At 31.9% G+C, this 15,992-nt stretch overlaps 2 protein-coding genes and 1 non-coding gene across 3 annotated transcripts; all 3 read right to left on the minus strand.

The window, feature by feature from the left end:
- Window positions 1-3,070: 3,070 nt before the first annotated feature.
- LOC114748303 (calcium-binding protein CP1-like) lies at window positions 3,071-3,808 on the minus strand. Its single transcript, XM_028936669.1, has one exon. It carries the CDS (start codon window positions 3,806-3,808, stop codon window positions 3,308-3,310), a length of 501 nt encoding a protein of 166 aa, XP_028792502.1. The 3' UTR covers window positions 3,071-3,307.
- A 1,054-nt stretch (window positions 3,809-4,862) lies between these two features.
- LOC114748321 (U2 spliceosomal RNA) lies at window positions 4,863-5,058 on the minus strand. The gene has a single exon (XR_003740455.1). It is a non-coding gene; the product is annotated as a U2 spliceosomal RNA (small nuclear RNA).
- A 9,580-nt stretch (window positions 5,059-14,638) lies between these two features.
- Window positions 14,639-15,170, minus strand: LOC114748305 (calcium-binding protein CP1-like). Its single transcript, XM_028936670.1, has one exon. The coding sequence runs from the start codon at window positions 15,168-15,170 to the stop codon at window positions 14,661-14,663; it is 510 nt and encodes a 169-aa protein (XP_028792503.1). The 3' UTR covers window positions 14,639-14,660.
- Between the last annotated feature and the right edge of the window lie 822 nt (window positions 15,171-15,992).

Genomic DNA, 15,992 nt, shown 5'->3' on the forward strand with positions numbered 1-15,992 from the left:
CTAAAACGGCGCCTCCCGCCAACTCTGCCGTAACTGAGAAGCACACAGCCTGATAATAACCAAAGAACCACTCTCGACACTCATCTAAGCTCTCTTAGCTTAGCTTGCTCACATTCATGTCCTTTTTAATGAAGGAAGAAGAAAGTTCCATCAAGTTTCAAAGTCAACCAAAGTCAAGTTTGTTTAGAGGGTAAACTTTGTATGTGTTTCATTCTATTGTTATCTTGATGCATGACTTCTTCTTTGGACGTGTGAGAGGTCCTGGATTCTTGGCTGTTGCACGAAAATCCACACACATGCACGCACCAAAGTCAATGGTGCATATTCATATTTTAATTCTTTCTTTATCTTTTTCACTCTACGCTCTTCATAATTGATGATTGATTTTATTAAGAGTTTGTTTAGAACGGTGATTGAAATTTTTAAAAGCATCTCTTCAGTTATAATTTAGTAAGTGTATATATATAAACCTGCTTATAATAAATAGCTACATTAATGGAGCTGGATCATCACATGAAAGGAGCTTCTCCCTTCTACCCCCTTCATCACCATTGGATTGAATTTCAATAATTTAGACTTCACAATTTATAAAATTATTACTATAATTTACTTAAAAAATACATAAATAAACTTGAATTGTTAAAATCTGATATGAGGAGTTTACTGTAAAAAATTGATCATTTAACCCTATTTAAAAAAAGAAAATGAAAGGAGAGTCACAGAGATAACTAGATGCCGACGAGTCCAATAGATTCCAAGATATAGGAGGTCCATGGGCTCCACATATTGGGTTCGATTAGATTAGCAATACGAAAAGTAATTTATTTTTAATTTAATTTTTAAAAAAGTTAGATTGAATAAAAATTAAATTGTATAATATGATTTATGTTTGAATTGGATTTTATAAATATTAACTTGTAAAGTTAGATTGGATAAAAAATTATTTGAATTATGATTGAATAAAAAGTAAATTATAAGTAGCATGGGCTCATAAGTAGTTTTTAATGAGTTATAAGTAGGTTCTTTTTTTCCCCCCCCCCCACTTAAACAATAGTGCTTTGAATCTAACTACGGGCGAAAGCTAAGCTGAAATAAGTAACTTTTAAATCCCTGGACGCCCTGCGAAACAAACCCATTTTTGGAAGGACACGGGGGTTGGGAAAAGTCGGTCGCATTATTGGAGTAAAAAAGGGGGAGAAAATTCTAGTGTCGTTTTTTCTTCTTTCCAATTTGTTGGAGTTAAATTGTTATATTTATGTAACAGCAAGTGCGTTCGGTGCATTATATAAGGGATAATCATTTTTTTAAAATTAAAATGTGATGTTTATGTTATTTAACTAAAAATATAAAGTACTGTTCTATTTAAAAATATTAGTTAAAAATAAAAAAATGATGTAACGTGTGTAAATATATACTTTTTTTATTATCTTTCTCATTGACAATTATCTTTCTCATTCTATCTCCATTGAAATATTGGCAAATTATTATGTTGATCAAGAAATATCCGTATTTGGTTAATTGTTATATCTTTCATGTTCATATCATATTTCTACTCTACCAGCTCGAATACCAAACTAATCGATGCTGTTTTCTTGTTTCTCGTTAATTGATTAAAATGGTATTTATATAAATATTATTCTAATTTTTATTATAAGTCCATTGTAATTCATTCTCACATATCATAAAAAATGTATTATATTGATAAATTTTTTCAAATTTATCTTATTAAACTTTTTTTTCCTTTACATTTACAAATCATTCTCAATGTAACTCTCCCATCTTCATCTCTTTTTAAGAAGAATTAAATAAAAAAAAACGATCATTAAAGACCATGAATTGTATTTAGCTTTTTCCTACAAGTGAAGTGATATATAATATACTTCCTCCAGTATTTACTATAACAATTAAATAACTAATTTATGGATTTTAAAGAAATTATATAATTAGTTATTTACAGTAAATATATATTATTTTTTCTAAAATATCTTTATTAATCATGTGTATTACAATTATCCTTTGATAGAACCTTCAACATATGCAATCTCTATAAAGACTATTTTAAGAAAAAAATAGATAAATATAAGACATAATAAATTAAAATTTTGTTATAAATATAATAATATCTTTATAGATATCAATATACATTTTATTATCTTCTATCATCTTCAATATCTTTACATCACATAATTATCTTTTATTATTATGCAATTTGTAGATTCTATTAAAATACAAAACTATGTCTATAAATAAAAAAGTATGTATCTTGTATTTAATACCTTGAATGAAATTCTTCTCTCTACTTCTCTACTCTTCTTTTTCACTTTTTCTTTACTTTATAATGATTCTTATATTTAAAAGTAAATTGAAATCTTATTAATTTTTTTGTGTTAAAAATGGGGGATAATATAAAGGGATAATTAATTCACAGCTCCTTATAGTTTCAACTAATTTTGAATCAGGTCCTTATAGTTTTTTTTTCTTTTTATCAGGTCCTTATACTTTCACCTGTTTTTAATTAGATCCTTATATTTATTTTTCTTTTTATCAAGTCCTTATAAGTTCACCTTATTTTTAATTAAATCCCTGAATTTTTTATTTTTTATTTTATAAATTCTAATAGTACTATTATATAAACATAAAATAGTATATATTATTTAATATTAGTTTATAAACAATAATATTCTAAAGATATTGAATTATTATAATAATTTTAATTTTTTCAGCAAAAAAATTAATCGTTCTAAAGAAATTTCCTGAATTAATTAATTCTATTACTTTTTTATTACATAATTATTAATTTAATTTAATTATTAATATTTTATATTTCAGTATTAATATATTTAATTAAGCTTATATTTAATTAATAAATAAAAATTAAAACTACATAGACCTGATTAAAAATTTAGTGAAATTATAAGGACTTAATTAAAAGAAAAATAAATACAAGGATCTAATTAAAAAAAGATAAAAGTATAATGACCTAATAAAAAGAAAAAAATTATAGAGATTTAATTCAAAATTCGTTGAAACTATAAGGACTTGCAGATTAATTAACCTTACTTGTGTGCAGCCCACAGACTTTGATATATATTACATTACATCAAGGTCACAAAAAAAAAAAAAAAGGAAAAACAAAGGACATATATTACACTACATGTGGTGTTTTGTCAATTCAGGTAACTTCAAATTACAATTTATTACTCTCAAGCAGTTCATTGTTGCGAACATCTTCCACCTCATCCGTCTGATTTTCTCGACGAAAGACAGTGATCGAAAAAGACATAACACTTAGTCGTCGCCGACGACATCAAGATCCAACACCACCCAGTAACCCAATGAAACCATCCAAGCTCACGCCGTCGTTTAGGTCACCGCGGCCAAGTGCGATCATATCGTCGATGTCTTGATCGGTAACGGCGATCCCAGCCCACTCCATGAAACTTTTCAGATCTTTGTGGCCGAGCTTGCCGTCGCCGTCGTGCTTGTCCATCACTCTGAACACTTCCTTCATCATCAATCCACTGTCCCATGCTGCTTTTCCGCCGCCTCCCATTTCCAACACGCGCTCGAACTCTTCGTATTCCACAAACCCGTCTCCGTTGGTGTCCGCCACCGTCATCATCCACCCTATTACTTCGCCTTTCTGGGTGTCATGGTGGCAAAACCTGTTGTAGGAAGAGTGAAGATCGTCGTAGCTTATTTTTCCGTCACAATCAACGTCAAGAACATCGAATGCTGGTCGCAAAGGTGAGTTGGTGGCGGCGGAGGAAGCACAGCCAGGGCGGAGGTTCCGGCCGGATGGACCCATAGAAAGTGCTCGTGTTTATTCCTTAAAAACGCGAGTGAGAATATGAGAAGAGAGGAGAAGAAGAGATGGGCTGAGTAGAATGGGCCAACAGGTCCAATGACTTCCAGGAGAAATGGGGCCAACAGTCCCCACATGTTTTTGCAATTATTGTACAAATATTTATAGAGTATGAATATCACCATTATTGGGTCTGCGATTAACTATTTAGAGAGTATGAATATCACCATTATTCAGTGCTGCTTTTTCTCTAGGTCTGAATTCCTAATCTCAATCATTTATTGAAAACTATTATATTTTTTTTTTTGGGGCAAGATTAAAATATGATTATGAAATTTTACTACGAGAGTAACATCATTTCACTTGTTAGGTGGGGATACTGGACACTGTCCTGCTAACTTGAGGATTTATTTCCTCCTATTGTGCACGAGATATTTGGATAGAAATCATATTTTTGAAAATAATTTTACAATGTACAAAATGAATATGTGAAAAAATCTGTTTCAATTTGTAAAACAGCATTTTAAAAAACACACGAGGTATCCAAACACTCCCTCAGTATTATTTGTGAGCGTGCGTGTACCGTGAAATTGCATGAATGTTTGTTTCGGAAAAATATAAGCGAAAGCAAAAGGCGTGGTTAATGGTAATTTCAAATAAAAAGTCCTCTCATTTAATCAAGCACCCAATAATTCGTGGGATTCAAACAGGCTTATAAACAATTTTTATTTTCAGAAATACGACATGAGTAATGCGCTTTATTATATAACCCATAAAGGTTCAAATTGAATTTAAATCATTCATATATTTCAATTAATTTTTCGTTTTAATAAATACATTCTTTATTTTTATTACTAAAAAAATTACATTTAAATTTAAATTTAAAATGACGTAGAAAACATTATACCCCCGTGGCTTTCATATATTTCAATTAATTTTTCGTTTTAATAAATACATTCTTTATTTTTATTACTAAAAAAATTACATTTAAATTTAAAATGACGTAGAAAACATTATACCCCGGTGGCTCACAAGATCGGAAGCTTAAACTAGACTTGGTGGGTGCGCCAGGCCCGTGCAGCAGTGCAACGCATGGGCGACACGCAAGGGCCCCAGTAGCAAGCTACTGAGGTGGGCCCTCCCCCTCAAAAAATTAATTTAATATCATGTGAGCCGATGGCCCACGTATCAGATATTAAACTGATAAGAACAGATACTACACTTGATCTTAGCCAAAAGGCCGAGAAAGGTATGCTTTGTGAGGAGTCTTCGTTTGGCTTTTATATCTGCTCTCCGCTGTGCTCAAAGCCTCGGTTCCCGATGTGGGACTAAGTTCTAGACCAGGAGACTAGGAGGCTGTTTGGTCAAGTAGTAGGATCTCAAATAAACTCGTTTGAATTTAAATAAGTACTTATAAAGCATGTTTAGAGTGTTTGGATAATTTTTATAAAATCCCGATGAATCGTGATTTTAACCTTTTACTGCACTTTTAGGATAAGCAACAAGAAGTAGCTTATGCATTTGAAAAATCCCGATGAATTTTCAGTAACTAAATTTTCTCCAATCTACCCCTCATTCTAATGGTAATTATTTTAATTTTTTTAAAAAACATACAATATGAAACTATTTTTCTTTTAATTTTATCTAAAAGACATTTTTAAATAAATTAGATAACGGATGACATATGATTAAAACAATGGAATCAAATATTTAGGTAATATTCTGATTCGAGGAGCATCGTTAAATTTTTTAGTTATAATTTTGATTAAACATTCAATTTCCTTATTTATGTTACTAAAATTGCTAATCAATTTTTTTTTATATTTTCATTCATCTTTTATTTATATGGGGTCTTTTATTTAATATTTGTACTACACATAAATTTTGTAAGTGATTTTAAATAATAATAATTTTAAAATAAAAATAATATTTAAATATTCATGTCATTTATTAAATTATAATTTATTATTAAATATAATAATTATGAAAATGTAAACAACTTTATTAACTTCATATCCTTTTTAGTAATTATACACCCATAAATGATTTTAATAAATGAAAACCAAACATAATCACAATTTTTAAAATCACTTATAAAAAAAAATTTAAAAAAAATCACGATTAACCAGTGTCACTTATAGCCAATGTCATTTATAAATTTCACGATTATGTAAAATCATAGTTGTTCACTGCCAATCCAAACGGGTACCAGGACAAAGGCTTTCATTCGCAGCAGCTGTACTGATTGTGCAGAGAAAGAGTCGGTTCAAGATAAATAATGGATTTGATTCTCCGTTTTAATTTTAATGCTTTTTTTTGCTTGTAATTTTGATTTTGTTCCTTTATGATTCTTTTTTGGGGGGGGGGGACCTGTGCTGTAAACAGATGAACTTAGATCAAACAAGTACGTTTTATTATGAAGCGTCCTTGGCAATTTATTGCATTACACATGAATTGCGGTCATATTGCTTCATCCTTTTAAGATTTTAACTCAAGCCATATCTCACATGGGTGCAAGAATTTTGAAAGAAATGATGGATCACAAGTATAAAATAATATCATATATATATATATATATATATATCTCCATATCAGCAAACATACGCACAAGCTAAGTAACTAAAATCTTTTTTTTTTCTTTGGCCAATCGTAACTAAAATCATTGACCCACAATAATATTTTGATCGGTCATTGTGTGCTCTGTTCTCAGAACCTCAAGAGCTTGTTATCTAACTCCACCATCTTCTTTTGGTATTGCCACTTCTTAACAAAGTTCCACCATCCTGTATCAGAGCTCTACCTAACTAGCTTCTCACCCTCTTCCAACAGACTTCTTAGGCTTTCCGCGGCTTCACTTAGATCTGCTTCATTCATCTTCATCGTTACTTGTTCACTTTTCGATTCTATCTCCTCCAGCACATGAACTAGGGAACTCATGGTATCATCTAGTTGTTTCATCGTCGTTCCAAGCATCCCAACATCATTTATTACCATCCATATCCCACTCTCAGATTTCTCGAGCTCGGACATGGTACCTTTCGTTGCTTTGCAAATGATGATAAATATAGCAGTGATTTTCAGAATAACATTTTCGCTGGGGAGAAGAATTAAGATAATAAGTCCAACAGTCCCAAAGCTTGGAGCTCTAGGAATTAGGGTAGGTATGAGAGTGCTTGGAGCCCTAGGAACTGGGGGAGGTACTAGATTGCTCGAAGCACTGGGAACTACTTGGGGATTTTGGAGAGATCTAAGATAGTTAAGATCTAAGTCACCGAGATCTAAATCAGCAAGATCGAAGTCACCGAGATGAAAGGGATAGATTGGTTCATATTGTTGCAAGGCAATGCAATATCTCCGGCGGCTGAACCAGTAAGAGATGTGCCAGCCGCACATGTAGTATCTCCGGTGACTGAACCGGTAAGAGATGTGCTAGAGCATGTGTTAGCTCGGGCAGCTGAACTGGTAAGAGATGTGGGAGAATGTGTAGTAGCTCCGACGGCTGCTCCGGGGACTGAACAGGTAAGAGATGCTGGAGAACATGTAGTAGGTCCGTTGGCGACAGAACTAGTGGAAGACATGCCAGTATGACATGGTTTACATTGGTTAGTATCAGATTTTAGGCTTTGAATCTGATCAGAGAGTTCATCGAATCCGGACCTTTGTTCCAAACGTACGTACTTGACCTCCCGGAATATGGTGAGTTGAAGAATTTTATTATTGAACCTTATGATTTTGTTGTCCAGTTCCACCAGCTTCTTCTGATAATATGATTTCTTGATGAAGTTCCGCCGTGATACTCCCAGGCACTTGGAAACCAACTCCTTGCCGTCTTCCATGATTGATTTTAAGCGTTCCATTTCACTCTGATCCGATTCATTCAGCTTTGTGTTGATTCTTTTTATGTCTTCTATCATCGGATCTAGCATTCCCAGTGTCCTTTCCAACTCCATCAATTGAGGTTTCAAGTTTTTTGAACGATCCTTTGCTTCCTTAACTGCATTCCAGAGTTCTGTAAACACGAGCCCTAAAACAGCGCCTCCCACCAACTCCGCCATATCTGAGGAGAGCACACAGCTTGATAATAACCAAAGAACCACTCTCGACACTCATCTAAGCTCTCTTAGCTTAGCTTGCTCACATTCATGTCCTTTTTAGTGAAGGAAGAAGAAAGTTCCACCAAGTTTCGAAGTCAATCAAAGTCAAGTTTGTTTAGAGAGTAAACTTATGTGTTTCACATGCCCTAAAACTATTCTAATATAATCTGACTTTTTCTTTGGACGTGTGAGAGATCCTGGATTCTTGGCTGCTGCACGAAAAGCGACACACATGCGCGCACCGAATTCAACGGTGCATATTCATATTTTAATTCTTTCTTTATCTTTTTCACTCTGCTCTATTCATCAATTGATTTTATTAAGGTTTTGTTTGGAATGGTGATTGAGACTTTTAAAAGCAGCTCTTCAATAATGATTTACAACGTATGATATAAGTGTATATATATGTGTGTGAGCGGATTTTTGTCTTGACTCGCGTAAATCTACTTATGATAAATAGCTCTATTAATGGAGCTGGATCATCACATGAAAAGAGCTTCTCTTTTCTACCCCCTTCATCAACATTGGATTGAATTTCAATGATCTAGACTTCACAATTTATAAAATTATTACTATAATTTTACTTAAAAAATACATAAATTAACTTGAATTGTTAGAATCTGAGAGTCTACCGTAAAAAGTTGGTCATTTAACACTACTTAAAAAGAGAACATGAAAGGAGACAGAGATGATTAGATGCCGACAAGTCCAATAGATTCCAAGAGGTAGGAGGTCCATGGGCTCCACACATTGGATACGTTTAAATTAGTGGTAAGAAAGTAACTTATTTTTAATTTGACTTTTAAAAAAATTAAATTAAGTAAAATTTAAATTAGGTAATATAATTTATGGTTGTATTGAATTTTATAAATGTTAGTTTGTAAAAGTTAGATTGAGTAAAAATTTGTTTAAATTATGATTAAATAAAAAGTAAATTACAAGTAGGATGGGCTCATAAGTAGCTTTTAATAAGTTATAAGTAGCTTTTTGTACTTTTATCCTATAAGTAGGATGGGTCAAAAGCCCAACCAAACAATGCTGAAATACCAAACATGGTTGTGGGCTGAAATAAGTAATTTTTAAGCCCCTCAACGCCCTGCGAAACAGACCTATTTTCCATCTGTATCAAAAAAAAAAAACCGAAACAGACCTATTTTCGGAAGGACATGGGGTTTGGGAAAACTCGGTCGCATTATTGTAAAAACATTCTTGAATACTTATAATCCAGTGAAAAAGGGGAAAAAAAATTATAGAGTCGTTTTTTCTTCTTTCCAATTTGTTGGAGTTAAATTGTTATATTTATATAACTGCAAGTACGATCGGTGCATTATATAAGGGATAATCATTTTTTAAAAAATTAAAATGCCATGTTTATGTTATTTAACTAAAAATATAAAGTACTGTTCTATTTAAAAATATTAGTTAAAAATAAAAAATGATGTAACGTGTAAATATATACTTTTTTATTATCTCTCTCATTCTATTTCCATTGAAATGTTGGCAAATTATTATGTTGATCAAGAAATATCCGTATTTGGTTAATTGTTATATCTTTCACATTCATATCATATTTCTACTCTAACAGCTCGAATACTAAACTAACCGATGTTGTTTTCTTGTTTCTCGTTAATTGATTGTAATGATATTTATATAAATATTATTCTAATTGTTATTATAAATCATTTGTAATTTATTCTCATATATCAAGAAATGTATTATATTGATAAATTTTTCAAATTTGCCTTATTAAACTTTTTTCTCTCTTTTAGTTTACAAATCATTCTCAACTCTCCCATCTTCATCTCTTTTAAGAAGAATTGAAAAGAGTAAAATTAAAAAAAAAAATCATTAAAGACCATGACTTATATTTAGCTTTTTCTTACAAGTGAAGTTTTTTTATAAGCAACAACTATTATCTATCTCTTGTTCTTAAATATAAGCAACATTTACAAATTATCTTAAATTTTTGTAGCAAATTCCCCATTTTGTCCTCATTAATAACTTATTACATTAATAGTCAATATATTTATTATCTCATTTTCCAAACCATTATCTCTCCATCACACATTCTCTCTCTTTGATAATTATTCTCTTTATTATAATAATTTTCTTATTCTCTCTCTTATGCTTTCCCACCATAAATAAGGGCATTTTAGAGAAAGAACTTCTAATTTTTATGCATTTATTGTCTTTAACTAATTTTAACTAACATTTTGATCTACGTGATGAGTTTCAATGTTGCTTATAAAAAGGGATGGAGGGAGTATAATATACTACCTCTAGTATTTACTATAACAACTAAATAACTAATTTATGAATTTTAAAGAAATTATATAATTAGTTGCTTATAATAAATATACATTATCTTTTCTAAAATATCATTGTTAATTATGTGTATTACAATTGACTTTTGATGGAGAGAAATTCTTGCATACAACTGGAGCATCACCTTATTTGTACTCTGGTCAATCAGAATATAACAAGTCAAAACATTTTAATCCTAGCTGGCTGCCAGGTCATCTCTAATTATTAAACAATTAAGATTTCAATTAAGCAAACTTTGGGCAAGATTAAGAGACGAGATGGAGAGAGAAAAATAACTTAAATGGGTCAAGGCTTATGCTTAGCTGCTATAGTAGTTAGGAGTGAAGGATTGATTTAGTGTTTTCATTATTTTATTAGGGATGAACGTGATTCTGCGTGTTTGGTTGGTTTTGCTTCACAAATACTGTATTGCATGGTTCTGGTCCATCAAGATCATTGTATGGTTGATCATATGTAGTATTTTGTAACGTAACAAAGTTAATTCAATTAATTGAAATGTTGCTTTGCTCTCCAGATTTGACACGACTAGAATTTTTGTACAGTTTTTGGAACTCTTTGTTATGAATCTTGGCATAACTATATCTAGAAGAAGAATCAACTATCTAAACACCAAATCAAAGGCATTCTATTGAAACAATCAACTGTCATGTTACAACACCAAATTAACAAACATTCAATTGCAACATTGCATAAAACATTTCTGGACAGCAAGTTACATATACTAAATAGTAGCAGCCTATACAGCAAACTATGCCAACAAACTAGCTAGTCACTTAGTCAGCACCAAGCCCATTGAAGTCAAACTAAAGTCATCATCCCTTTCAATTCTCAAAAGCTTTCCATATCAAAATCACATTGTTACCTATTATGCCTCGTGTACTGAAAGATTTCAGCAAGGCCACGTCCTCCTCTCACCTTCCCAGCTTGCCATGTTGTATAATTCTCCTCCCCTGAAATTTCATACCTACACGAAACCATAATGCCAATGCCACATTTTGATGAGGTTAAAAAAAGAAGGTTTAACACTAATTGTCAATTACAATGAAAAAGCAAGGACTATCAAGCCAGACAGCCATACAGACACTAGGCAAGTTTCTTTATAATCTACATAGACAATTCACTCAAATGGAATTTAGGCCTAAAAATTCTGTGAAGAGTCAGAAACAGAATAAACATCACAAAATTTTGGAAAAACATTATCGCCTGTCTTGACAACCACATCATATAATATTTTGGAAGAACTCACTTCGTATTTTCAAATGCAAGAGGAATTTATGTGCCTGAAGTACATGAAAAACAATCCAGGTGTGCAGGTTGAATAGAAATTATTGCAAAAACAGTAACCATTACAAGTAAAATGATTTCACATAAACAAAACAAGGCAGCTGAAATTACGAATATAGTTAAACTCACCAGTCATAAAGACGCCTTGTAGAAGATACAAAGTTATAAACAATGATATTGGTTCAAGGCCCCAATAATCCTCAAACATTCCATAGCATTTTGGACCGCCAAAATGCAAGCAAGTACTTGGAAAAATGATAAATAAATCAAATCAAATGCCTTGATGATAGGTAGGATTTTTCTTATCGTAGCTCAGTTCATTATCAATTAAGTCAAATAACAAACATCTCATTTCAGTGAAACTTCAAGAATCATAGTGAAATGATTTTTTTGATAGAGGCTCTGGTGGTTTGTAACACTCTAGGTAGGAATTCTAAAATACTTCCATGGTTCATACTTTTGATTTGAAGAAACAATGACTGTAAAAGTGTTATTAAAATCTTTGAATATTGATTTTAAGTTAGGGTTTTGGGTTTCAAACATGATTTCATTACTCACTTGTATCTACAAATCACAGCTTACCAGCCACAAAACGAAGCAAAACACGATAAGAAGGGTTCGTCAAGAACCTTCAGCCTTTAGGGCTTAAACATCGTCTCTAATTGCAAGACGGTTGCCAGGGAGAGGAAGATGAGGATAAATAGCCTCTTATTCGATCAAAAATAAAAGAAAAAGGAAAACAAAAATTGCAACTTACCCACCACAAACTCACAAAGAGACCTCCAGTCTTAAGAGCTCAAGTTTCGTCTCAGGTCACTAGGAAGAGGGCAAACGTCGTTGAATCTCAAATTTAGAGGTTAGGGTTCTTCGATGGGAATTTTCTGATGTAGATTGATATCCCTAAGTTTTTCTTATAATTATTATTTTAATTGAAATCTTAATTGCTTAATAATTAGAGATGACCTGGCAGCCAGCTAAGATTAAAATGTTGTGATTTGTTATATTCTGATTGGCTAGGCCGAAGCACAAATGAGTAAGTGCTTCAAGTGTAGACAAGAATTTTTTTTGATGGAACCTTCAGCGCATGTAATCTCAATAGAAACTATTTTAAAAAAATAGATAAATACATAAACATAATAAATTAGAATTTTGTTATGAATATAATAATATCTTTGTGCATGTCTATATACTACCTTCGATCTTTAATATAAGATCTTGTTTGACTTTTATTTTAATCCTTAATATAAGACCCCAATCCACTTTGTCTATCATATTTATGTATTTTTTTTCAAGTTAGTCCTTCTAACAATAGTAGTTTTAACCAATACACTTGATTAGCAAGGATATTTTTGGAAAGGCAACATCTATTTATTACAAATAACTAACTTAACTTCTTTCTTTAATCTCCTCAAATTAGTCAACTAGCTCTTATAATTAGGATTGGATGTAGTATTTTTTATTATTTCTTATCATCTCTAATATCTTTATATTATATAATTATCTTTTATTATTATATAATCTGTAGATTTTTGTTAAAAATATAAAACTATACCTATAAATAGAGAGTATATATTATGTATTCGGTATCCCAAATGGAATTCTTCTCTCTACTTCTCTAATCTTCTTCTTTACTTTTCTTTTATTTTTATAACGAATCTTATATTTAAAATTAAATTAAATACTATTATCTAGTTAATTTTCTTGTGTTGGGAGATGGTGCAAGATATGCACGCGTGCAGCCCACATACTTTGATATATATTACATTACGTGTGGTGTTTTGTCAATTCAGGTTACTTCAAATTACAATTTGCATTACTTTCAAATAGTTCATTATTGTGAACATCTTCCACCTCATCATTTTGATTTTCTCATTGAAAGACAGCGATCGGAAAAGACATGACACTTAGGGCGTGTTTGGATTGTCATTAGAAACTGCAAAAGTATCTTAGAATTTGTGAAATTGAGGATTAGAAATTATTTAGGTATTATTGATTGTTTGGATGAGCTTTTAGCTCAACCAACTTTTGTTCCAAAAACCAGCTGCATTCCAATGCTAATGAAAGTTACTTTTGAACTTTTAGAAAGTGTTAGGTAGTTGTAAAAGCCAATCTACCGTTACATATATTTATTTATCTAGATTTGCCTTTCTCTTTCTGCTCTTTCAAACTTGTCGAACTTGAAGAAGAATCAAATTAACTTGGTAGCCTCTTTCTCTCATCTCTCTCTCTAACTCGCACTTGAAGAAGGTTCAGTAGCATGAACTAGTCCCCATCGCTAGCATCTTTAGACAGCCCATCAAACCCACCTTATAAAGAAGATGACCAGAAGCTCTCACCCTCTCAACTCTTTTTTCTTGCTTTAGTCACGGTCCTCCAGTTGAGGAAAATGACAAAGAACAGTGCACTCCAAACTAGTGAATGAGGACATAAATAGTGAAAATTTGCAGTCCCACGTGTTTCTTGTGTGGCCCCTCACAATTCTCTAATCTAATGGGAAAGGAAAAGATACAAATAGAAGTAAAAAAATAAAAGACAAAATTAAGACAAAGCAAAGAGAACTATACATTGAGTTATTGTTTTAAAATATTTATATTTATAGTTTTTTTAAATAATTTGTCTCATTCATAAATTAGTGTAAAATATAATGATTCACATGAATATTTTAGATAGATCATATTATAATGTTATAATTAGATAATTTAATAACTTTTTTAATTTCTTCAAATTAATTGTGGGTTGAATATCAAGGATTAAAAATAGTACATTATTTTTAACACAAATTAAAACAATTTTTAATTATCATAATTATCCATTATATATATTTAATTAATTATCTACAATATGTTTTTAAATTTTTCTCAGAAACAAATATTTTTATTTTATCATAATAATTTTAAATATTTTTTTTAACTATCATTATATTAAAAATATAAAGTATCAAACACTACTATTTAATAAAACTTATGTTTTTTTCAGTCATTTTATAACTGACTCACTTTTCTATTTAATCATCTAAATAATTTTTAATTTTTTTAACTGATTTTTTATAAATACCTCTCCAAACATACACCGTATTACACTGAAGTTACAACAAAAGTTTTTGCCCACTACTCATCCAAACATATCTTTAATCGTTGACGACGACGACGACATCAAGATGCAAGGCCACCTAGTATCCCAATGAAACCATCCAAGCTCACACCGTCGTTTCGGTTACCGCCGCCAAGTGCGATCATATCGTCGATGTCTTGATCGGTGACGGCGATCCCAGCCCATTCCATGAAACTTTTCAGATCTTTGTGGCCAAGCTTGCCGTCGCCGTCGTGCTTGTCCATCACTCTGAACACTTCCTTCATCATCAATCCACCATCCCATGCGGCTTTTCCACCGCCTCCCATTTCCAACACGCGCTCGAAATCTTCGTACTCCACAAACCCGTCTCCGTTGGTGTCCGCCACCGTGATCATCGACCCTATTACGTCGCGTTTTTGGGCGTCATGGTGGCAAAACCTGTTGTAGAACGAGTGAAGATCGTCGTAGCTTATTTTTCCATCACAATCAACGTCAAGAACATCGAATGCTGGTCGCAAAGGTGAGTTGGTGGCGGCGGAGGAAGAGGAGGAAGCACAGTCAGGGCGGAGATTCCGACCGGATGGACCCATGGAAAGTGTTCGCGTGTGTTCCTTAAAAACGAGAGAGAGAGAGTGAGCAGAGAGAAGAAGGAGATGGGCTGAGTATAATAGGGCCGATAGGTCCAATGACTTCCAAGAGAATGGGGTCCACAATACCGACATGTTTTTGGAATTATTTATTGTACAGAGATTCTCATGTGTATAGTACGATTATTTTAATAAATATATATATATTGAAAACGGTAATTTTTGACATTATAATAAAAATTATCAATGAAAATTAGGGAAAAATTGGAAAGTTGAAAGATTGGGTCTGTGATTAACTATTTATACAGCATGAATATCACTGTTATTGAGTGCTGCTTTTTCTCCAGACCTGAATTCCTAATCTCAATCATTTATTGAAAATTATTATACAATTATTTTATTTTTGGGCACGATTTAAAGATGATTATGAAATTTTATTACGAGAGTGACATCATTTCATCTTGTTAGGTGGGGACCCTGGACACTGTCCTGCTAACTTCAGGATTTATTTCCCCTATTTTACACTATTATTATTAGTATTAGGAAAAATTGCAGATAAATATCCTCTAATATATAAAATAGCAATGAGAGACCCTAAATTTGAAAAATAACTGGAAAGGACTGGATCCCAAATTGCAAATACAAAATCTCGGTTAAAAGACAAAAACGTCCTTCTGCTTTTCATATCATGTTCCCATATCTATCTCTTTCAATTTCTTTTGTGATCTCTATTTTCATCTGTTCCATCCTCACAAATCCATCTTTTAAAACTTTAATTGCATTCACTATCTCTCACACTAGATTCCTCTCTCTTTCTCTCTCTCA

This window comes from Neltuma alba, unplaced genomic scaffold, assembly GCF_004799145.2.
Source record: "Neltuma alba isolate B1F8T4 unplaced genomic scaffold, ASM479914v2 tig00005684_pilon, whole genome shotgun sequence".
NCBI classification, from domain to species: Eukaryota; Viridiplantae; Streptophyta; class Magnoliopsida; order Fabales; family Fabaceae; genus Neltuma; species Neltuma alba.